Source organism: Megalopta genalis, chromosome 1 (assembly GCF_051020955.1).
Source record: "Megalopta genalis isolate 19385.01 chromosome 1, iyMegGena1_principal, whole genome shotgun sequence".
In the NCBI taxonomy this organism is placed as follows: Eukaryota; Metazoa; Arthropoda; class Insecta; order Hymenoptera; family Halictidae; genus Megalopta; species Megalopta genalis.
In genome coordinates, this window is record NC_135013.1 from 20,882,669 (window position 1) to 20,907,280 (window position 24,612).

Below are 24,612 nucleotides of genomic sequence, written 5' to 3' on the forward strand. Positions count from 1 at the left end.
ACGATAAAAAAATTCACTTGTTTTCTGTCAATATCGCGGACGGTCGAGCAAGAAAAATTTGCTCGACATCGGAAACGAATTGCGGAAGCTTCCTCGGACGGGGCGGCGGAGGGGGGAGATGCGACGGCCGGGGGAAAAAGCCGCACCCTCGTCGGGACTTTTAGGGTCCCGCGATGACACGGGGAATAAGCTCGATTCGCTAATGCCACGCGACCGCAGACAGTTCTAGCGGGATGAGGCTTCGCGGTTTCGCGGATCGACAGTCCGATGTCGGCCGGGCTACGGACGAGAAATTAAAAACTGGATCTGCCGAATAAAATACGTCGGCAGCGCCCCTCCTCCCGTTCGTTACACCGATGTGCACCGGCATAACAAGCGCTGCCAATAAATCCACCGCGGCCGCTGCGCCGAATATGTTTTCTCGCGACTTCATCGCGCGCCAGCCTGCGCGCGGACCGCCGCGCTTCATATTTCTCTCGGAGGAACGACGCGATAACTATCGACTCCTCCCGGTCGCAAAAAAATGTTCGGCTACGCTCGGCCCTGTGAACTATCGCGTGCGATCCGTCTTGCTACTTTGAACTTTCCCACGGTGCACACGCCGCGCTGCCATTAGATAAATTTCGATCCCCGAAGTTGGACGCGTGTGATTCGTCTCGATCAAGCGTCTGAATTTTTACGACTTTTAGGAGTTATGGAAAGATCGGGATTTATTTCGGGAGATAACGAATCGGTATTCTAGGGGCATTCGTTCTTAATTGAACGCCCGACGTCTGCGATCCCGTCGGAAATGTTTTACTGCTCCATCGTTCTGCTTTATTTTTCGGTTCATTCCAGCGTAAAGATACCAAGTCGGAGTTTTCGATTTAACAGAGTCGTTTAATTAAATATCTGCTCTTGTCGAAACTGGTTTACGTTGTCGTACGAAGTGAAATAAACGTTAACAGATGCTGTTTAACCCTTTGCACTCCGCTGTCCCCTCTCGTGGGACATTAAAGTTTATTAGTGATTACGGGGAATCGAGTTATTTCAGCGCAACTTTTTCAGACATGCATGTTTCCCTGAAGTTTTCTCTTGAAATGGCGCAAGAAATCAAATCAAAATATAGTAAAATTACTAAGAAATATACAAGAAATGTCAGCGGGTTTTGACGAGAACGCGAGAGGCGTGCTCACGACGGTCCGAGCACTTCAAAGGCGTCATTTGAAAAGAGCGATAAGGCAAGTTTGTAGAAGAAAGATCGGTATGCGAACATAGCACGCACTGTATAGTGAGATTTATAATCATAAAATCTGGAGGAAAAGATTTTCGAAGCTGAACTCGGTCTGGTTCGAAGCGTCGAGCGGTATAGATAGATCTAACGAGTGAGAAAATCGGAAAAGTGATTCTTCTCTTGGTAAATAAATTGTTTGGTAAAAGTTTTTTCGGTAAATATCATCTTGTGAGTTAGTAATAACAATTAGAAATTTTCAACCTATGCATTTATTCATATTTTTTATTAGAACAATGGCAAAACGTTCAAACACGTATGAGTCTCATGACACAAGTAGTAGCGAAGATGAGCTCCGGATAGACGTTTATACAGATATGTTGGAAAGACTAACTGTAGAAGGTTTTCTTCTAGAGTTAGTCTATCGTTTTGATAGCAGCGATAGCAATATCGTCCAAGCAACAAGGCGGCGAGAGAAAGAGTTCGCATAGATAGCGATCACAACAACAAAACAAAATTATAAAACAAACAATAACAAAATTATAAAAAATAAAATATTGATTTTTTTGCAAATTTCTCGATTTCAGCCAATTCATATAAGTCCAATATCATTATAATATGTTAGTTAGTTCCAAAACCATACTAAATAATACGAGGGTCTGTAAATGCCCGTTTCTGCCGAAAAGTGGCGCCGAGTAGTCGGTAGCCAACGTCCAGAATGGTTCGGAGTGCTAAGGGTTAAAATCTGTACGGTACGACTCCATTTATGTGAACTCGGCGAGAACAATCGCTTCATATAACCGGACAGGTTCACGTAATAAGAGGACAAGCAAAAGAAAAACTGCTGAGTTTACATTTGTTTATGTTCACGATGCCTAGATGTACGCTTAATTGGGCTTAATTTATACGCTCGATAGTGGCTCGGACAATAGGAGATCAGCAAAAGCTCACTAAATCGAGCATTCCCTAAAATTTCGTTCCAACAAATGGAATCCAGATAAGTGGAGTTCTATAGCGATATACTCGGAACGATCATTTCGTGGTTGATTTAGATTTACACGGCAATTAGTTTTGGATTAAAGAAGCCTGTTTGTTGCATAAAGAATACAAAGTTTTAAACAGTTTCATGTTTCCTCCCTGTACGGATATACAGTAAATTCTCGCTAATTTTCCTGCAGCTTGTAAACAAAAGTGGATAACTTGCGATTATCCGAGTCTCGCGGCTCATTTTTACACAGCTCACTTTTATATAGATGGTCAACAATTATCAAAACGAGATACAAGGCTCGAACAATCCTGTCTCCTCTTCCCAAATGATTCATTCTTGTTTGCAAGCCGAAGACAAATTAGGGAGAATTTAGTGTACCGTGGCTAATTGGTATCTACAGATTGGAGTCACGAACGTGATTAAAAAGCAAATGTATCAGGTTATTATAGCTACTTAATGCAGCGTAATCTGCTCGCTCCGGTTCCACCCTGTTCCCCGACTGTTTGAATCCACTTCGAGTTCCTCCGATCCCCGTGGATCAGCGTGGATGGGTTTCTGAACAAGGAGGAAGGTTAAAATGGCTTCTAACCGGCTCGAGGCAGATTCGTAGTCGAATCAGGCCGAGGCGCGCGTGGAAGCCAGCTATTAAACAATGATCGCTGTTGTTTCAGCTTGCTAAAACCGTGTGGATCGACGAATCTTGAGGGCAAATAGTGAAAACAATACGCATACGCGCGCGCGCGCGCGCGCACAGAGGGAGGAGAAGCATAAAAACGTTCATCTGTTCGAGTGCGAAAAGCGAGGCTTTGATTTCGAGCGTGCAAAACAACGGACGATAGGCATCCGCGAAAACCAAAGCGAGTTTCATCGCGCGGATGCGCAGCCACGGTCCATTTAAACGTCACTGACCGAAACGGCACGAAATAAAACCATTCGATCGGGCTCGCGCTTTTTTTTCCTCTCTCCTTTCCCGACCTCGACTACCGATAGAAATCGTATACAATTCGTCCGTTGGGGTCTATCGTGTCGAAACTTAATTCGGTACTCGTTATCGAGAGCGATTGCTATTACGCTCGTTAGGTTTAAAACACACGGACACGGAAATGTGTGTGTCGAACTTGTGGCAGTTGTTGAAAGAACCGTGGAAACGGATCATACGAAAGATTGAATTTACGGAAATAAGTAGTTGACGCGCTGTTGTCTTCAACTTTCTTCGATTTCGTATTCAATGTTGTCGCGTACGTTAATTTTCAACTGTTGCATACAAGCAGGTTACTGCGGGATCACCAATTGCTGTGCCTTTGATTTGTTTTCGGGTATGATTAATTTTGTGTTTATCGAATTGAATGTATTAAATCTTTTTATTAAAAAAATAAACAAAATGAACTAAGAAAAGAATATGATATGTGTTATGCAATAAATATAAAGTTAATTATGCTCGAAGAAAAATTAAAAGCACAGCAATTTGTTATTATACATAGCATTACTTCAAAATCATTGAAATAATTTACTCGCGTAATGATACACGCGTTTCATATTTAAATCTTGAATTAAAAAACTAAAGAATGTAAGAAAAAGTAAACGTATATTCTTGGTTAAACTGTGGTACGATGTGTTTTTTCATGACATTTTTAAAATAATAATTGTGATTTTGTTGATCCTTAAATCCTTGAAATGTTTTATAAAATTTTAACCATAATGCGGATTAATTATAATTGCGGTGTGTAGAACGATGAAATTTGAGTCTAAGAAAAATATTTATCTCTATCGATATTGATGCTTAAAAAGATTGAAACGATTATAATATATATGTAATATAATAATATATATTAATATATTTGATATAATATATTTAATATAATTTGGTATAATATATTTAAGTCTAAGAAAAATATTTATCTCTATCGATATTGATTATATTATTGTAATATAATATTATATAATTATAATTATTATTATATAATTATAATAATATTATTGTAATAATATATTATTACAATAATAATAATATATTATATAATATATATATTAATTAATATTATTATTATATTATTATTATTCTATTATATTAATAATATATTATTACAATAATATAATCAATATCGATAAAGATAAATATTTTTCTTAGACTCAAATTTCATCGTTCTACACACCGCAATCGCGTCAAATCACAGTATAGGAATGAGAGAAGGACCGACTTCATACCTATTCTTACGACGTTAAAGATTTACTTCTCATATAGTCCACTAGGAGCTCTAGTGAAAATTCCGAACCATCGATGAGAGTTTCTAGAATGTGTACAGTATTCACTACCGTAGCGCTACCATGGTAAATACCACACTTATGCAACTATACTATAAAAAACCAATGTATTCTACAGATATTTTATAACGTATTTTACATACAGAAGTAAACTTTTAGCGTTACAGAGATTTTGTGATGAGGTAGCAGTAGTCCGTCCAGCTCTCCTTCTTACACCGTGCGACAAACTCAGCCAATTAAACCGTTCGAATTATCGATACGGACGGATGGAATTCCGACCAATTGTCTCGTCAAAGACTAATTAATTACTTACCATTAGCATGGATTCCCATGCCATCCACCGAATTGGAAGCGCAGGTCGGCCCTCCACCTGGAAGTAGTCAGCGGCGTAAGCGTTCCTTCCGGAGCCCAGATCCGACACTTTCACCGTATAACCGCGGCTCACCAAGCAGTTTCTGCAACAAGCCCACGATTCATTTTTGTTTTCAACCAGCGAATGTCTCCCATAAGTAGAATAGGTGTAGGTATTACTGCGGTTTCTCAATGAAGGCGAACTCTGACAGAGAAAATACGACCTTTTACGCCAATAAATTGACAACTCGAGCGATACCTATTATTATTTAATTTGCATATTTACTTCACTCAAAATATTGGATCTCTGGAAACACAAAATTTCATTAAAAAGTGGAATGCAAGGAAACCATTCTTCTGCATATATTACTGCGGTTATGTATCCATTACTGCGAGCCAAATACTGCGGACGTTCCGATCACTGCATGTCAAGGTTGACATAACCCATTTTCTTTTAAATACAGACACAGCTACAATTCCTAGGATCAAGATATTTTCTCTATAGCACTTTACAAATTAGGTATAGGTAATATCAAACGTGTTCGCGTCGGCTCGTCGAGAACTGCACTGTATAGGTTAAGATACGCAGTTCAATAAAGCACCGCAGTAATGTACACACATAGCAAAAATCTGTGCGCCAAATACTGTGTTAGTAAATAATATTTGAGAATAGATGATAGTAACAGTGTACGTCGATTTTTTATCAAAATAATGATTACTTTATCTAAAGGTAACGCTAAAACGAATACTTTATTATTAATTACCAAAATATAAATGCCTTTCGAATCAGCGTTCAAAGCTGTTATTACGAGAATTTCATTTCAAGACTCGACGTTTTCATAAGCTTCCGAATATCAAAAGTCAATAAATGAATAAAAACTGCGATTGCTGTTACTTGTATACAATAAATTATCAATATTAAACGTATCAAAAATTATGAGGTTCATTTTTAGATGATTACACACTACAAAATGTTAGATTTTATTACATTTGTAAAATACCGCAGTATTTGGGGCCATTGCAGTAATGTGGCCTTCGCGGGCCAAATCAGCAAAAACGAAGTAATCGTGAAACATCGGTCGTAAAATATTAGCTGCGAAATCTTAGTTGTAAAAAATTGAGAACGCTGAAAATTGGCAGCGTCCATCTCCACGCTATCGGCGGAATATCGTAAAAACAATCTCAAGTATTTTAAAGCTCGTTTCGATGAAATGAAATGCAACGAAGATAATTTCCAGTGCACTGAAATCGTAAATATGATTGTATACAATAAATTATCGATATTAAACATATCAAAAATTATAAGGTTCATTTTTAGAAGATTACACACTATAAAATGTTGGATTTTATAACTTTTATAAAGTACCGTAGTATTTGGTGCGTCCGAAGTAATACCACGCTATATTCTCCTTTTGATCCGCAAAAGCAGCTAAGTACTTCAATATTCAATGATACAACATAGTAAAAGACTGGTACCGTGCGCCTCGGTAGTTAATCCTTTTTCCATTTGGCTCTCGTCATTCGTTCGACCCTGCTTGTCTTTGTATAATACTTAGGACACATCGCCGGTACCTACTGCCAGAAGAGGGAGCAGATTTCACGAGACAATCCGTCTGCAAGGCCGAGTGGATTATTTTGGTTCCCCTATCCTGTCAGTCGGAGATACGTGGACAAGTGCTTAGCACACGGTTCGCAAATCTCAAGGGGGATCTAACTTCGCCGGAGAAGACCTTGCTTCGACCGAGGCTTTCAACTCGATGCATCAGGTTTGTCGACTATCAATGCTAACTTTCCGCAACGGTGGAATGATTTCAGTGACATACCGAATAATATTTGTGCATGTAGCAGCTTTTAACCTAAAACATTATTTCATTCACCGAAAATCTATTAATAAGCTTTCTAATAACAGAACTCTATCCAGAACGAACTCGATCTTTTTTTGTTTCAAATAATCGTTCCAGACGAAGTTGTTAATATCTTCTGAATCTTTTTAATGAAATTTTCGACTCGTGATCATCGGATAAATAACGTATCGAGCAAGTTTTACTCATTTGTTCATATCAATAATGTTTTGACAACCAATGTTTGTAAAACATTGGTGAAACAGTGTCTGTAAAATGAAATGTTTCAGATCATTTAATGCACTTGGTGAAACATATTCTATTCTATATTTAAAAATATTTGTAAATAAATATGCGAATGAATTTCTAATTTTAGAGAATAGAATGAATTTCTATTTTTACAGATTATTTTGGAAAATTGAGGATATAGATCATTTTGCTAATCTAACGATCCTCTGTTTTTTAAACAATGTAGAAATATCACGAATCTTGAATAATGACAATATTTTTCCTATGTAAAAAACCGTAGTCTATACCTTAATTTCCGTAGAAATATTTTCGATCGTGTTTCTGGTATTATGAAATGATCGTATCGAATATAAATTGACGAATGATCTAACCAACGAAAGATGAAAGGTTTGATGAAGCCTTTGAGGAACAGAATGAAATGGACACTGTTAAAATCGTGCGAATAGTTACGAGCGGTGTATTCGAAGCTCGGCACTTTACACGATGGTAACTATCGCGGGGGGGGGGGGACGTTTTTCTCTAAAGGAAATCCTTGGTCCCCATCTTGCTCTTTTGCGTTTTCCGCACGCGTTAAAGCCTCGCGCCTGGCAGCGATGCATTCTGGAGGACCATTTGGAGGCTCGCAAAGGGAGCGGCTTTTAAGCGGCTCGCGGTGGAAAGGTTCCGAGCACGTCGGAAGCGATGGTCGTTCGAAGTTTCGCGCTGATTTGCACGTAAAACCGGGCGTTTATCGTATACCGTGGCGGATGGAGGAACAGTTTAGTAGCTACCGCGACGCTTTTATTTTACGCCTGCCTCGGAGTACTGTCGGTTCTCGGCTTTCTCGACAGACTCGGTGACAATTTTCTGCCGCCGCCGGATCAGCTGCCTCTGCTGCTTCGACGGTCGAAAAATGTTGCAAGTTTTCGAAACATTTCGAAGGGAGTTTCAACGATATAGCAGCCTTCGGATATAAATGAACGAGGAATTTACAATTTTTAAGATGGTGAATTTACTCTGATGTGTGAAGTATCATTTAAAAATTTCAATATGTAAAATTTTATATTATACTTCAAATTAAATTTCAAAACAGTTACGTATCAGTACGCGAATTTAGAGTTGCAGTGGGATATAAAAGGTTCGTTTCAAATTCTGTCTTTAAATGTATCAATTTTAATTACTAGTCAAATTTAATCACAGTCGTGTCTTTTACGATTACTGAGGCAATAAAAATGTTTCAATGAGAAATGTATTGATTATCTCTTTTATCAAAGCATATATTGAACCGAGTTTGAGTAAAAGTAATCTCGTCATTGTTATAAAACAATAGACATAAATGGAGTTTAGGGCATGCCTGATGCAACATAATAGTATTGTATTAAAATTAAGTTTTAATAATTTTAAACATCACACATTAAATATTTATTTAATATAAAAGAGCAGCAGCGTTCAAATCGCAAATATCGGCTTTCAATTGCAATATACGTAGAGAAATCGACAATAAACCATTAGCAGATTACAGGGAAAATTTGCGAAAGTGTGCAAACATTCTGGTACATTGCTGTTATTCCAATGCAAATTAAAGAATTGTTCAGAACTTCAATATTTAAATTTGTTAGCAATAATTGGAATAGTTGGAATAGCTTCAAATCTTTGCAAAGAGAATATTTTTATATTGTTAGATTAATTATATCATATTGTCACTAGATTGCAGATTTTTATGCAAATATGTGCAGATGTTCCTACGGTATCTTGCAAAAACGATAATTCCCTAGAAAATTTCTTCTGTTTCAATTCGAAAAGAATCGAAAATGGAAGAATTTAGCGAAATTTTCATTACATCGTATTTATATTATATTTTCAATGAGATAAAATATCTAACTGACGTCCAATTTTTCTCAGTCTGGCGATTAAGGGAGAAGATGGAATAAAATTCATGAATCTAATTTTTTCCCGCCACCGAATGGACAAGCAAAATATATTTATAAAATATATTTATTATATATATATATATAAATATAAAAAATATATATAATATATAATATAATAAATATAATATAAATAAATATATATATATAATATAATATATAACATAATAAATATAATATAAATATATATATATATATATATATATATATATATATATAGTATAATATAATACAATATAATATAATAATATAATAAAATATATATATATATAATACATATAAAAATATATATAAAAACATAAAATATATTTTTACTACATAGAAAAAATATATTATAAAATATATTTATATATTTTCCTTGCAAGCTCTTCACAAACGATCCAACGCCGATTCGATGAAATCAAATCCGGCGCGAAAGCAATTTCTATCGTTTCATCGATCTGTGCTTTCTTCTGAAATAAATCCAATAATTCATGTACCAAAGAACCATAGTAATTACGAAATAGTAATCCATACCAGTCGTCGGTACGGTATTCGCAAAATAAGAAGCTACAAGAAAACGATCGTAAAAGAACAATCCTTTGAAGCTGTCACGCTGAGAGACGATTTAAGCGCAGTCGACAGGGTCGGTGAAGCGCTTTGGAAAATTTTATTGCGCGCTTTAATTAATCTCTCGGCACGCTGGAAGGACACACCGGGGGGAAATGCGTTTGACGTTCAATTGTACGGCGAAATGACAGAGAGCGCTGCCGGTATAATGTTCACGCTTTGTTCATGATATTAATTACAAACAATCGTGCTCATTACGTGCGCAAACGAGCTCGACATGATTAGAGTATTCGAAAGGATCGTCGAGCCGGTTCGGAGCTCGTTCAGAGGCTGTTCAGCAGCCGGGCCGTTTGTATTAACGCGGCCGTCAAATGTTTTGTGAGCCGGTTGCCCCTTTCGCGGAGCGGAATCGCGAGAGTTTTTCTCGCGGCGGGTTTCGCGGCAGGCGATAATGCGTGCAAATTGTTTGCGCGATTTCACCGTTTAATCGGCAAGGACTCAAAGGGTTGCCAAGCCCCGCTTCATATACACGGTTTTATTTGCCGTTGGCCGGCCGGTTATTGGCCCGTTCGGCTCAACACTCGTTTCTATAAATCAACAGGCAATTAATTTCAGCGCCGAGCCGCGCCGAGCCCCGCTGAGCCGAGCTGAGCGCGTGTTCCGCGTTTATGCGCGGCGGCGAGACCGTCTGCGACACGGTGCATTATAATTAAACTTTATGATTAGAGTTAATAATTCGAACACGTGACTCCGGCTATCCTCCGCGAGACGTGTACAGTTTTAATGGCGCTGCCAGGCTGAAGCAACTGCGCCGGCCGACACGACGCAGAGTTTCTAAATCAAAACTGCCCTGCTATAAACGAATACAGAGCCTCGGTCTGGTCAGGCTGTAAGCACAACGAGTCGAAAATTTCTTCGTCGACGACGGCTGCACCGGATCGTTAACGCGAATCGAATCATTTTTACGATTTCAGTGCATTGGAAATTATTTTCGTTGCATTTCATTTCATCGAAACGAGCTTTAAAATACTTGAGATTGTTTTTACGATATTCCGTCGATAGCGTGGAAATGGAGGCTGCCAATTTTCAGCGTTCTCAATTTTTACAACTAAGATTTCGCAGCTAATATTTTACGACCGATGTTTCACGATTACTTCGTTTTTACTGATTTGGCCCGCGAAGGCTCCATTACTGCAAAGGCCCCAAATACTGCGGTATTTTATAAATGTAATAAAATCTAACATTTTATAGTGTGTAATCATCTAAAAATGAATCTCATAATTTTTGATACGTTTAATATTGATAATTTATTGTATACAAGTAACAGGAATCGCAGTTTTCATTCATTTATTGACTTTTGATATTCGGAAGCTTATGAAAACGTCGAGTCTTGAAATGAAATTCTCGTAATAACAGCTTTGAACGCTGATTCGAAAGACATTTATATTTTGGTAATTAATAATAAAGTATTCGTTTTAACGTTACCTTTAGATAAAGTAATCATTATTTTGATAAAAAATCGTCGTACACTGTTACTATCATCTATCCTCAAATATTATTTACTAACACAGTATTTGGCGCACAGTTTTTTTACTATGTGTGTACATTACTGCGGTGCTTTATTGAACTGCGTACCTTAACCTATACAGTGCAGTTCTCGACGAGCCGGTGCGAACACGTTTGATATTACCTATACCTAATTTGTAAAGTGCTATAGAGAAAATGTCTTGATCCTAGGAATTGTAGCTGTGTCTGTATTTAAAAGAAAATGGGTTATGTCAACCTCGACATGCAGTAATCGGAACGTCCGCAGTATTTGGCTCGAAGTAATAGATACGTAACCGCAATAATATATGCAGAAGAATGGTTTCCTTGCACTCTATTTTTTAATGAAATTTTGTGTTTCCAGAGGTGCAATATTTTGAGTGAAGTAAATATGCAAATTAAATAATAATAGGTATCGCTCAGGTTGTCAATTTATTGGCGTAAAAGGTCGTATTTTCTCTGTCAAAGTTCATTGAGAAACCGCAGTAATACCTACACTTACCCTATTCGGTTCCTACAGTTTTAAAACTAAGCAACTTTGAAGCCTTTTTTTTAAACGAACGCTTAGTTGAATTTTTATGTACAGATTATTTTTTAGATACACTCCGGCTCGTAAGAGATCAATATACTCGAACTAATGGCGGCTGATCTAAGCGCGGTAGAATGTAGGAGGAACACGAAGTTACATCTATATTTGGAAAGTTTTCTACTATCGCGTCCATTAGAGTCATTTACATCTGATAACGTGGAAAACATGATACTCCGAGGAGGGAGCAATTTAAGTTTCTGCATTCATTATTGATATGTACCTGTTTGAATTAAGGTGGAGATATTTGACAGTTCCGCGGACCTAAATATCTATTTTTATTCGATCTCGATTATATCCTTCAATATACTACTTCACGAGGCACAAATTGTATATCAAAAATGTCAGAATTTGTGTTTTTTTAAAGACGTCGCGAGAGTAGAATAGATAGAATGAAGTTGATTTTCAACTTCAGGTAATGTTATTTCACCGTGAAAATACTTCCTCTGTCACTTTTGAATGAAATGGCACAGTTCGATAAGAAAAATTGTCTTTTACCTTAAATCAACATCAGTATGAATTTCAAAGTGGTTGGTAGTAGTAAGATGAGTATTTCCGATAGAATTACTCTAAAGTAGTAACTAATTAAAGAAGTAATCGAGTGAGTTTGTAAATCAAAACTTGCACTATCGAACAATCAGAAACAATCGTTAACCCTTTACCGCACATTGAGAACATCTAATATAATAACTTGTTGAGTATGAATATTATTGCCTTCTTTGAAGTCGGAACAAAATTCTGTTCTCGTGTCATCAAACATTTAAGCTATCAAGTATATCTGGACACACAATAAATATTTTCTTTTTCTTTTGACACATAACGACGATCGAAAAAGTTCTAATCGTTGCAGCTGTGAAGCAAATGATAAGATAAGAAGTGAATACAGAAAATTAGAAATTTAGGAATTACAAGATCAAATGGTCTGAATTGTATCAGCTAGATATAATCATTATGCATTTATTACATTCGTTTATATTAGTAAAATAATGAAAGTACGCATTTGCGTGTATTAGTAAAATCTAATACAATTTTTGATTTATTGTTATCAATAAAAATGTTCTAGCTCGTGCAAGTAATTTTTCATTTTTAATATCCTGCTCGATAAAACAATTATAAAACATTTTATGAAAATGATGGTTTACATAAAACAAAAAAAAATGTACCGTAACTTTATAACGAATAAAATTTCAAGCTAGACCAGACGATTTCTGAATAAAAATTATTATTATCATGAGCTAACAGTGAAAACGAAATAAAAATTAACACTTTTTCTTGTGTAGTTCAAGTAGAACAAAACGACTACATATATCGTTTTTATCAATTATTCGGTCTGAATACGCTTCATAAATCTCCAAGTTGATAGAAAAAGATTTATTGGAAAATCTCGGTCGCATTATTTCATTGTAATCAAATTAAAGGTATATTAACAAATCGACCGTCTTCTCGCCCATGTGTGGCTGACAAAATGATTTAATCAGATCTAAAAAGTTATTTTCACGCTGATGCGCTATAATGTCCTAGTTCCATGAAGAAGAATTTTAATTAAATTAAATGAAACACCTGAATGTTATATAATTTTTGGCGGTCCTAATGTAAAACAATTTTTCGCGGTTGAATATCCGAGACCCTCGAACAACTGGAACAGCGAAACAGCTTTTAAATCGTCCGTAGCCGCCCTCCTCCCTAATTCCGAAGAATGACTTCCGTTTGACGACTCCAGTTCGATACCCTCGAATGGACCAGCAGCAGCATAGCAAATAGAATTAATGACCCAGGAAACCGACATCGCTTCCCCACGAAACCCAAGCACCTCCGCCACGACAGACACGGATATATCTATCTTCGGGCCCGAAGTTCCGAACGGCGGGGATGTTAAAATCGTCTTGTCGACTTCGAACAGGAGCTGCGAACCGTATCAGTTCGGCGGTTGTTTTCACTCCAGAGAAAACGCGTTCTCCCGCGTCGCGCCGCGCCGTACCGTGGCGAAGGGCGTAAAGGCCTCTCTCAGACCAGGGGGGTATCGCCGAACGAATGACTGATCGCCGAAGTTTGCCTTAAAGTAATCTATGAGAGACTGTCTGTCGTTACCTTGTGGCGAGATCCCGATGCACGAAGTCCATTTCCTCGAGGTGTTTCATGCCGGATGCTATTTGCGTGGCCATGTAAACCAGCGTGCCGAAACTGCAACACGAAGAACGGGGGGGTGGTTCCATCTTGAAGTTTGCTCCTCGAGAAACTCTGCCGCGGCATGTCTGTGTGGGCACGCGGCCCCGCGTGTCCGTATCGCGTTATGTACACGACCGGTCGTTTGCATCGGCTCGCAATACCGCAAATGACGACGCTTTAAAGTACAGTCGGACGCACGTCGACCGACCATTTGCATTAACAACAAAAGCCCGACGGAGATCGATCGTTCCGCCGCGCGCGGGGTCTCTCCCTTCACCATAGAAGTAAACTTCGACCGGGGGGCTTTCTCTCTCCTACTTCTCCCTTTCGACCCGCTCTCCGGTTTTTTCCCCCCACTGCCTCCATTCGAAACGATCGCCAATGGGCCCTTTTTCGGCTAGAATCGCTCGCGACACCATTATTCCCGGGCATCGTTGGCACGGGACAAATCACCGTTTACAGGGGGAGTGGGGGGGGGGGGGGGTGCGTATGTATACGTACGTGCTTTCAGTTCTGTGAAACAGGGGCGCGCGTTCTTTTTAAATGCTGTCTGGATTGATTCGATCTTTCTGTTCGAAGTACGGTAAATTCTCTCCGATTGTTCCTTAGCTTGTAAACAAAAATGGACGATTTGGTTTTTAGAGTTTTTATAGTTGTTGACGATCGGCGGGTATAAAAATGAGCCGCGAGGCGATTATTTAATCGTATCCCCTCTTCGCAAATTGTCCGTTTTTGTTTACAAGCTGAGGGACAATTGGAGAGAATTGATGCGAATGCAGGGACAAAAAATCCATTTTAACACTTTGACGGCCGGAGTTAGGTATACGTGACACTGAATTGTAAAAATAGATCCAGTGTAGCTTTTTGAAGAATGCAATTATATATTGTTAACCGAATTTATTCTGTTTATATTATTATTGAGGTGTATCATAATATTGTACTTTTAGAAAAATGATTTATAATTATACTATTAATACTTTGACCGTCGCGATACTCACATATGGGTAACAGAGTTATGTCAAATGAAATTTTCGAAAATTAATTTCTTCGCCAGTCAATTATAATTTCTTAATTTTATTAAAATTAAGAGGTAAGAATGTTGGAAAAGTAATGTATGTCGCATAACTTTGCTGAAGCAATTTTTATGCTTCACTGAATAAAATACTTCAATTTTATGAAACTTTCGAGATGTTTGCCGCGGCCGTTGAAGTATTAAAATTAACGTAAATGGTATTTATTTAACATCACTGCTAAGGTTCTATTTTTATGCAAACGTGCAAAATATCACTATAAACACAAAGAAACGCAATAGAATTGAATTTCGCTGGTCTTAACGATTTCATTTGAAAAGAATGACTTTTTATTGAAATTTAGTGGGGCAAAATCATAGCACGTTTAACTAAAAGTTATGTATAGCCAAATTATGTAAAACCAAAAAAAAAGAAAAAGAAATAGCATAAATCAATAGTCGAATTGTTTGAAAGTTTGAATCGTATCATCGGTTTGAGTCAAACGTGCCGATTCGAATTTGAACGAGTTTGAACTATTTCGAAATTCCGTAGCGACGGTAATAACCTCGACGATCGCGAACGTTGATGCAACAATGAAGACAGCCGTCCGAATAACGGGACGCGGACTGGACTCTCTTTCGGGTAACATTTTCGTAAACGGATTACGCGGTGGAACAGATTTATTTGGCCGCGGGATAGCCACGTCAACGGAACCTGCGTAAATATTGTTGAACGCTGGTGTTCATGAAGAGCGCCGATATATTTCATTCGGATCCAGCGAAATTCCCTTTCTCTCTCTCCCTCTCTCGCTTCCTCTCTCTCTCCCTCTATCGCTTCCTCTCTCTCCCTCTCTCGCTTCCTCTCTCTCTCTCTCTCTCTCTCTCTCGCTTCCTATCTCTCTCCCTCTCTCGCTTCCTCTCTCTCCCTCTCTCTATCGCTTCCTCTCTCTCTCTCCTTCTCTCGCTTTCTCCCTCTCTCTCTCGCTTCCTCTCTCTCTCTCACTCTCTCGCTTTCTCCCTCTCTCGCTTCCTCTCTCGCTTCCTCACTCTCTCTCGCTTCCTCTCTCTCTCTCACTCTCTCTCGCTTTCTCCCTCTCTCGCTTCCTCTCTCTCTCTCTCGCCCTCTCTCGCTTCCTCTCTCGCTTCCTCACTCTCTCTCCCTCTCTCGCTTCTTCTCTCTCGCTTCCTATCTCTCTCCCTCTCTCGCTTTCTCTCTCTCTCCCACTCTCTCTCTCTTCCTCTCTCTCTCTCTCTCACTCTCTCTCCCTCGACTCTTTTGCCCCTCGCCCAACAGGGTACGAAAAAACACACACACCGGGACGGTAGGTTACATTGTTTTCTTTAGAAGAATATTGGCCAGCGATTTTTGCCGCGACAGGAATTCCGCGGGCAACACGAAATTTCAATTAGTGTGCGTTTATGTAACAGCAGGGAGTAATGTTTCCGGCGGACGAAACCCCGCTGGAAAATTGATCGTTGTCGACGGGTGATTTTCGGCGTCGTTGACGGAGCCCGGCCTCGATAAAAACCGATCGACGGAAATATGGATCGGAAAACGCTTTAGGAATCTCGAGACCGCGTTCCCCAAAGCGCCAACGCCACGTGGCCGCCCGACACACGGCACAACGATCCTGCTACACACCCGAGAACCGGGAACTGTTTCGTTTGTGTTGGCGCTTTAATTAACAGAATCAAGTAACTTGAACTCGACGCCAGAACGGGAATCTAATTCTGTCTGTTGCAGAATTGATTTGTTTGATGCCTGCCGGCTACGACCGGATCGATCCGTTATGAAACGATACGGTTTTTTTTTCTGATAATTCCGCACAAACGCTGGTCTTCATCGTTAGCGAGCATAATGATACACAATTTTTGCATCTTCCTACGGGTATAAAATAATTATTTCCATAAACGAACTTGTATGTGGACCAAGCGAACTTCGTAATTAACGCATTTCAAAATTCACATGTTTCCCCGCTGATTTTGATGTGATGGTTGAACAATGTTACAGAAATTACTTGGAATGATGAAACAAAATAAAAGACTCGTTTTTTACTACTTTGTCTAAGCCTGAGACGAACATTTAGAAAATGTGTTTTCGGTTAGAAATGTTTTTAAAACCGAAACTTTTGATTGAGTTTTTATCCGAATTTAAAAAATGAAATCGTTTAACGCAATGTCAAGTTACAAGCGTTCAAAGATTATGAAACCTGCAAATTTCTCGCACTTATTGGTCGAAAGTGTCGAACATCGGAACAAAACTGCGAATTTTGCGATATTTAATTGTTTACAGCTCATACGAAAGTTAACCGATTTCGGTGAAATTTCTAACATGCATATAACTTGCCGGGATCTACAAAACACATTTTTTAAATTTTCGTTATAGGCTCGGACAAAAAAGCTAAAAAACGAGAGTTTTTTAATTTCATATTTTGTCATTCTAAGCAACAGCAAAACTTTCAAAAAGCACTCTAATTATGGTCGCTCTATCGCCTAAAAGAAATTCGAGCCATTTAGTCTAGTTCTAAAAAAGTTATTGCGTTTTGAAAAGCGTCCGAATCTTAACCCTTTGCACTCGAAGCAACTTTAACTCGAAATCTAAAATAGTTTCTTCGTTCTATAGTATTTTCATTTCATACAACTTACCGCATTTCATGCATACGACTCAAGCAACAATTACGCTTCGTAATGTTTTTTTTTAAATATAAACAACTTCGATATTGCTAAAATTATTTTTAAACGTGATATAACAATTTTTGATGGCGCCTCAGGGTCGCCACTCGAGTGCAAAGGGTTAACAAGAGTCACTGTATGTCATTCGGGCAACCTGTACTTTCAACATTTTCGCGTTTTAACTTTCCGTGAGCATGTTTGGCAACAAGTGGTAGAGTGGAAGGCATTTGAAATAGTGCGAAATTTGTTTAAGTGCGACAGTCGTTTTTTTTCTGGAATCGATAGAAAATTAAGGTGGTAAGTGTATCTTATTGTTGTCTTATGTCTTAAATAGTGCGAAATTTGTTTAAGTGCGACAGTCGTTTTTTTTTTGGTATCGATCGAGAAAATTAAGGTGGTAAGTGTATCTTATTGTTGTCTTATGTTTACTTTGCCTATTAGATCGCGTTATGCTAATTTATTTTTGGAATTTGTGAAAAAGTAGTCAATGTCAAAAACAAAATATTTACATGAATGTGAAGAAGCTGTAACTAGAATTTCGAAACAGAGAGGTGAATCGAACAGAAGCATCATGAAGCAAATTAATCATTCCGAATGTGTGGTACGAAATTTTCTGACACTTAAAGACAACTGTGGAAGAAAACGTGCTATAAAAAGCAATTTAAAAATAACAAAATAGGAAAAGAAGCAAATCATAAGTGAAACGATAAAAAAGCCCCCAGTTAAATGAAAGAAAAATTATAGCAAAACTTCAATTTGCAATAAATAAGGGACGCGTTTCACAACGCGCGAAATGGTATTTTTAAGAAACCTCGAAAAAAGCCACTGTTGAAAGCTCATCATAAAGCTGTATGTATCTTAGATGGTCTCGATAAATATAGTTCGCATAGTTCGTAAATAACTGCTACGTTGATTTTATTTGAATTTTGAATCTCAAAATTATGATATATTATATATATATATATATATTAATTGAATATAATATTAATATATTAATTGATATATATTAATTATATTAATATAACAATATTAACAATACTATATATTATATATATATTAATTGAATTTTAAATTACAAAATCCTATTATTTTGAAATGCGTTTATACGAGTCTAGTGCACCAGAAATTATTTCACTTATAGAAAGCTCGATTTCATTAAATAAGCTCTTCGAATAATTATATTTCACATGTTCGTTATCAACGCATGTTTGCAAAGAACAACCTCGTATTTGATATGTCCAGGAAATTAATTAATTTTTGACGAGTGTTGTTAGTTACATTCGTAATGCATGGTATTATGTTCCAAGAGAGAGAGAAAGAGATATATATATGTACTCTTCGTTAAATTTAATAAAGAGGACGTATATCTCATTGTAAATTTTTGCACCGTACGGTACTAATGAATCGGATGATGGGAGACGAAGAAATTTTGAAAATGCAACGAAAATTGAATCAACGGTATCCTCGTTTCATTTTTGACAACAGATCTGTTGCGGCCAGCGACAAAAGTATTCCTCTGCTTTAATTTTCAAAAACTGCTCTGTGAAAAAGGGAATTCGCAATAACGGTCTGGTAACCCGGTCGCAGGCATCAGGTGCAAGTTACTCGACACAAGAGAGCCGGTTGTAACTCGACTGAATCGGTGATTCGTGTGCATGATCAATGCCGGCGAAGATAAAGAGCGATCGTTTCTCTTGATGGTAGCGGGAAAAACGAGTCGCGCGGGAAAAACACGGCCCGCCGACAGCTGTCATCAGCACCGATGATCTTCTCTGTCGTTCACCTTTCATTTTCAGCCGATTTCTCGTATTTCGAGCACTTTCGACTGATTCGCGGACACGCCGCATTTCCACGCGCGCCTCGAACGTGATTGGAACTGACGTTCCTCGCAACGATAAAATCGAAAAATTGGGTTCATTGTTCTCGGACGGGAGCCATCGTTAGCTGGAATATCATTCGTCACGCGCATGATGGAGCGACAAGAAAAATCGCCGTTGTTTCATTTTCGCGATAGGACACGCGGGTTACAACGGCGAGTGTACGGCTGCGCCGCCGAATGATTAAAAAGTCAAGCATCATCGGACGGCGCATGGTTAACTGACACATTGTAATATATGAAACTAATTTGCCCCCTCCTCCCTCCCCAGGGAGGGGGGGCGGGGCACGAATACTGGCGAACGCTCGCCGGAAAATTGCCCTGCCACGATTATCGGTAAAAAGGTTATTTATTTGAAGCGCGACGATTTTTTGTCGAATCGCGAGCAATCGGCATCCGTTAATTAAAATTCTATTTCGCCCGCGCCGATTCCATTTTCTTGATTTATTGCGCTCGAAACTGTTTTCTTCACTCTCGTTTTCAATGAAAACTTTATCCAAGTCGCCTCTGCGCGACAATTTTGTCTGTGAAGAAAAGCTGTTCATGCTTTTGTCGAACGATGTTATTCGTCGGTTCTGTAAGCATTCATTTTCGTACACTATGCAAAAATATTTCTAAATGCAAGGAATAGTGAGGCGTGTCGGGTAAAGTTCTAATTAAATAAACGAAGGATAGTTGAACTTCGATTTGTACGTTGCAGAACATAAAGTGCAGTATAGTTAAACGATCGAATTTAGTGGAACAATCGGTTTGTAATAATTCAATTTCTGAACACTTTCAGACACTTGTTGCTTCAAAATAGATATTGTGACACATTTTACCTCGGTTACGTAAAATTCGAGCCTCCAAGGATTACAACAAGTTTTGATAGAATATTTGACAGATTGCATTCTGTGAAACGTAAAATGTAGCAAGTTTTGCAACTTTTTCTCTGTTTTCCGACTAATCCTACAAGATTTGAAAACACGACACAATTGCAGTCGGAAATGTTGATACAGGACTTGCACCGAAAATTAATCCTTTTGCAGATCAGACTCATTTATTTGCAAATAAAATTAACGCCTCGACGCATCAAAATTGTCTGTCTTTTACTCGATTTTTATATTTTATATCAATTAATATACTTGCTTATAAAATAATACAAATTTCATTACAAATAATTATTTATAAAATGTCATTCAATCTTTAAATTTAATACGAATTTTAAATACTTGTTTACAAAATAATACAAGATTTCCAAGCAATTAATCGAATTTCGAGCATTAATTGAATTAGTCTCCATAAATCTTGCATAATTATTTATAAAATGTCATTCATTTATTAAATTTAACATGAATTTCATTAGATTAATTTTATTTGCAAATAAAATTAACGCCTCGACGCATCAAAATTGTCTATCTTTTATTCCATTTTTATATTTTATATCAGTTAATATACTTGCTTATAAAATAATACAAATTTCATTACAAATAATTATTTATAAAATGTCATTCAATCTTTAAATTTAATATGAATTTTAAATACTTGTTTACAAAATAATACAAGATTTCGAGCAATCAATCTAATTTCGAGCATTAATTGAATTAGTCTCCATAAATCTTGCATAATTATTTATAAAATGTCATTCATTTATTAAATTTAACATGAATTTCATTAGAAACACTTACAAATTATTGACTCTCATTCGCAAAAAGATGAATTATACTCGAAAATAACGTATGATCTACAAAAGCATTAATTTGAAGTGAGTAGAGATAAATAGGATCTACAAAAGCATCAATTTGTGCTGCAAATGCGAATACGATTTGCAAGAAGATCGAGTGCAAAATCCGTAACAAGACCATTTTCTAGAAAAACCTTTGACAGTAAGGCTGTTATACGATATGATACGATTGATTGAGAAATTATGAATGATATGATCGAGAAACTGGATTATCTGCAATTCGCATAATCGAAGTTCCACCATGGTTGACACGATCCGAACGTGATCCTTACCGGCGAATTTAATCCTGGTCTTTAGTCTGCCGATCGATATAAAATTGTTTCCGCGTACGTTGCGTACAATAAGCGGAATAATTAGTCGTACCTTAGAGTCTTAGCAGTGTGCACGATCGACGTTTCGGCGATGTGGCTCTGCAAATATTGATTCAAATCGCCGTGCTCGCCGTTTTCCGATACGATGCACATGGGGTCGTCTTCGAGGCTGGCACCGAGTAGCCGCGCGACATTCCGATCGGCCAGCCGTGCCAGTCTTTTTGCCTCCTGTTGAAATTCTATCCTGGAAAATACACGGGACATTCGGAAGTAATATCTTTATAGTCGGATGGCCTGTCGACCAGCTTACTATTGAATACGGGCACACGTATATACTCGAAATAATGCGAGTACTTTGTCCCGGGTATTGCATCATTGTTCCTCGAGAGCTCGTTCGTCCGTTTCTCTGTCTTTCTCCTTCTCTCTTTCACTCTCTCTCCCTGTTCGTTCTCCGAACGAAAATCGCAAGCAGCAAGAGAGGTAGAGAAGAACGAGGGAAAAAAAACGGAAGGATAAGCGAGGAATTGTAGAGGGCTGAAGTTACGTAACGCGCGGCCAACGGATAACAACTACCGAGATTATCGTTTCAAGAACGCTTGTGAGCTTCATGTTTAATAGAGCGCTTCTGTTGTATTTCGCTTGTCTAATATTTATGATCCGGATAAGAGAAAGCCCGATGCTTCCGAGCCACTCCCCCCCCCGAGGACTGCTTATTTCTGATCCCCACCGTCCGTGAATCGATTGACCCGCGAATGCACCCTGTGCAGTTTTACTTTGTAGGAATCGACGTCAAGTACAGTGACTTCCTGCAGCGAGGAAAGTCAAAATCTCAGTCGAGATACATGGTAACAAGTCAGTACGAAGTGTTCGGGAAAAGAGTTGCCCTCTGACTTGTGCGAAAGTAAGCAAAATTTGAGGGCGTGTGTCCTTTTGTTGGTGAAAAGTGAAATATGTAGGGTCAAGATGTGTAATGGAAATTGGAAGCATCGGAGCAATTGAAGAAATTATTAGAAATAAAAATGTAGATATAAATATAAATATAATTATATATAATAATAATTTATATTATATATAATTATAAATTTATATTATATAATTATGTATAATAATAATATAAATATAATTTTAGATATTAATGTAATTTTCGAACAATTATTAGATCTTCTGAAAATAGCTCGAAAACTATGAAAGATAATAAATGATGAATAATTGTGTTAAATAATCTATGCATTTTATGAATTTATATTATATAATTATATATAATAATAATATAAATATAATTTTAGATATTAATACAATTTTCGAACAATTATTAGATCTTCTGAAAATATCTCAAAAACTATGAAAGATAATAAATGATGAATAATTGTGTTAAATAATCTATGCATTTTATGAATTTATATTATATAATTATATATAATAATAATATAAATATAATTTTAGATATTAATATAATCTTCGAACAATTATTAGATCTTCTGAAAATATCTCGGAAACTATGAAAGATAATAAATGATGAATAATTGTGTTAAATAATCTATGCATTTTATGAATTTGCAATAAATAGTGCCAAATAATTAAAAAAAAAATAGGCAATGCGTTAATGTTTTCGTCATGAAAGTAAGTTCTCCAGCTTTCGACAGAGTCCTCCAAATTGTTTGCTTGGATAATAACGTAATACAGTTGATAACCAGATAATAGGGTCACAGTATATTTCATATTATAATTCGTGAAAAATATGATATTCGGTAACTCCATAGTAGGCTTTTAATTAAGAAACTTTATTACGAGGAGCAATTTTGAGGGCAAAGGAGTTCGCGTCTGTAACTGCGCTTCTGCTCGGTGTGCAAACGGGAAAATGCGCGTCTCTCGAGATCAACGCAGGAGTTTCGGGAAAAGGAAAACGAAATAAAACTTTCCGCTGGGGCGGAGGAAATTATGATCTTGTAAAGCTTTGCTAGATCTGACCCTCGGTAATTTGTTTAGATGCCGAACCGGCGGAACGTTGAAGAAAAACTCGCAGCGCGTTGGAAAAATAATGAAACATTTCTGATATTAGAATTTCAAAATCTCCGCTTGAATATGTGTAGATCGTGCAGTTTTATATGTATATACAGTGACTCGAACAGTTTTAAGTTTTATCGGGACAATGATCTTAAACACAAGGCCAGAATTATACATATTTATTATACAATTGAGCCGTTTATTTTGAAAGTGGCATAAGTCACTTTACCGTAATGAAAAGTGGTGATTTTTTAACGTTTACACGAAATTATTTATACCGAGAAAAATATCAGTATCCTGAGATAACAAATACAAGTAAATCTTCTCGAAAGTTAGCATCCATATTTTTAAATGTGTTAAAACGCAAACCTTAAATATATCGACTTAAAAAGAAAGTGACTTATGCCACTTTCAAAATAAACGGCTAATATAATATCAGGAATTGTGAAAGAAAATATCAGAAACCACTTCGACTGGTTTGGTAGCTCTAGTGTTAATTGAATCAAAACAACGCATTGTCAAAGATGTATTTACGGTGTTCGAGAGACATTGAGAAGTGATCTACCTTTGGTTCCGCTCATTTTCTTCAATTTTCGATCATTTAATTAATAAATAGTCATATAGTCCTCAGATATAGTTATACGTAAGATACTGGACTCATGCATCGTCAAATTATGCTTTACGCCTCGAATCAATGAATTGCGTTTCATTTATAATTCCATAATTTAAAGAATAAGATTTTTTTAACACAAATAGAGAGAAATGAAAGGTTGTGCAGTATCGAAAAACAGAAAACCGGCGAACTTTCTCGCAAAGAAACATACGAAGATTAATAATTCTTAGATCAATTAAGATTGAATGAAAATGCACGAAAGAAATTGTCAATTTAAAAAACGATACTTGGGTTTTTAATTTTATCTCATGAAGCGCCTTGTGTAAAAGAACTTAAAAGAAATGAGCCGTTTATTTTGAAAGTGGCATAAGTCACTTTACCGCAATGAAAAGTGGTGATTTTTTAACGTTTATACGAAATTATTTATACTGAGAAAAATATCTCAGTATCATGAGATAACAAATACAAGTAAATCTTCTCGAAAGTTAGCATCCATATTTTTAAACGTGTTAAAACGCGTGTTACCCTTAAATATATCGATTTAAAAACAAAGTGACTTATGCCACTTTCAAAATAAACAGCTCAATTGTTCAAAAGTACTGCATTCTCCTCCTGAATCGCCTGATTTAAATCCGATTGAAAATTTATGGGATCGATTAGACCGCAAAATTCGTACAACACCTACAAGGGCAATAACAGAGTTAAAACAACGTTTGTTAGACGAACGGAAACGAATTTTACCGCAGTAT

At 37.2% G+C, this 24,612-nt stretch overlaps 1 protein-coding gene across 3 annotated transcripts in view; it reads right to left on the minus strand.

Moving 5' to 3' along the window:
* Ddr (discoidin domain-containing receptor 2) overlaps window positions 1-24,612 on the minus strand; it is a 529,507-nt gene that overhangs the window by 27,648 nt on the left and 477,247 nt on the right. For all 3 annotated transcript variants that reach the window (XM_076523238.1, XM_076523242.1, XM_033472527.2), the window contains 3 exons: window positions 21,299-21,490; window positions 13,577-13,669; window positions 4,774-4,915 (listed from right to left, as the gene is read on the minus strand). In XM_076523238.1, coding sequence (XP_076379353.1) covers window positions 4,774-4,915; window positions 13,577-13,669; window positions 21,299-21,490 — 427 coding nt within the window. The remainder of the gene's footprint in view (window positions 1-4,773; window positions 4,916-13,576; window positions 13,670-21,298; window positions 21,491-24,612) is intronic.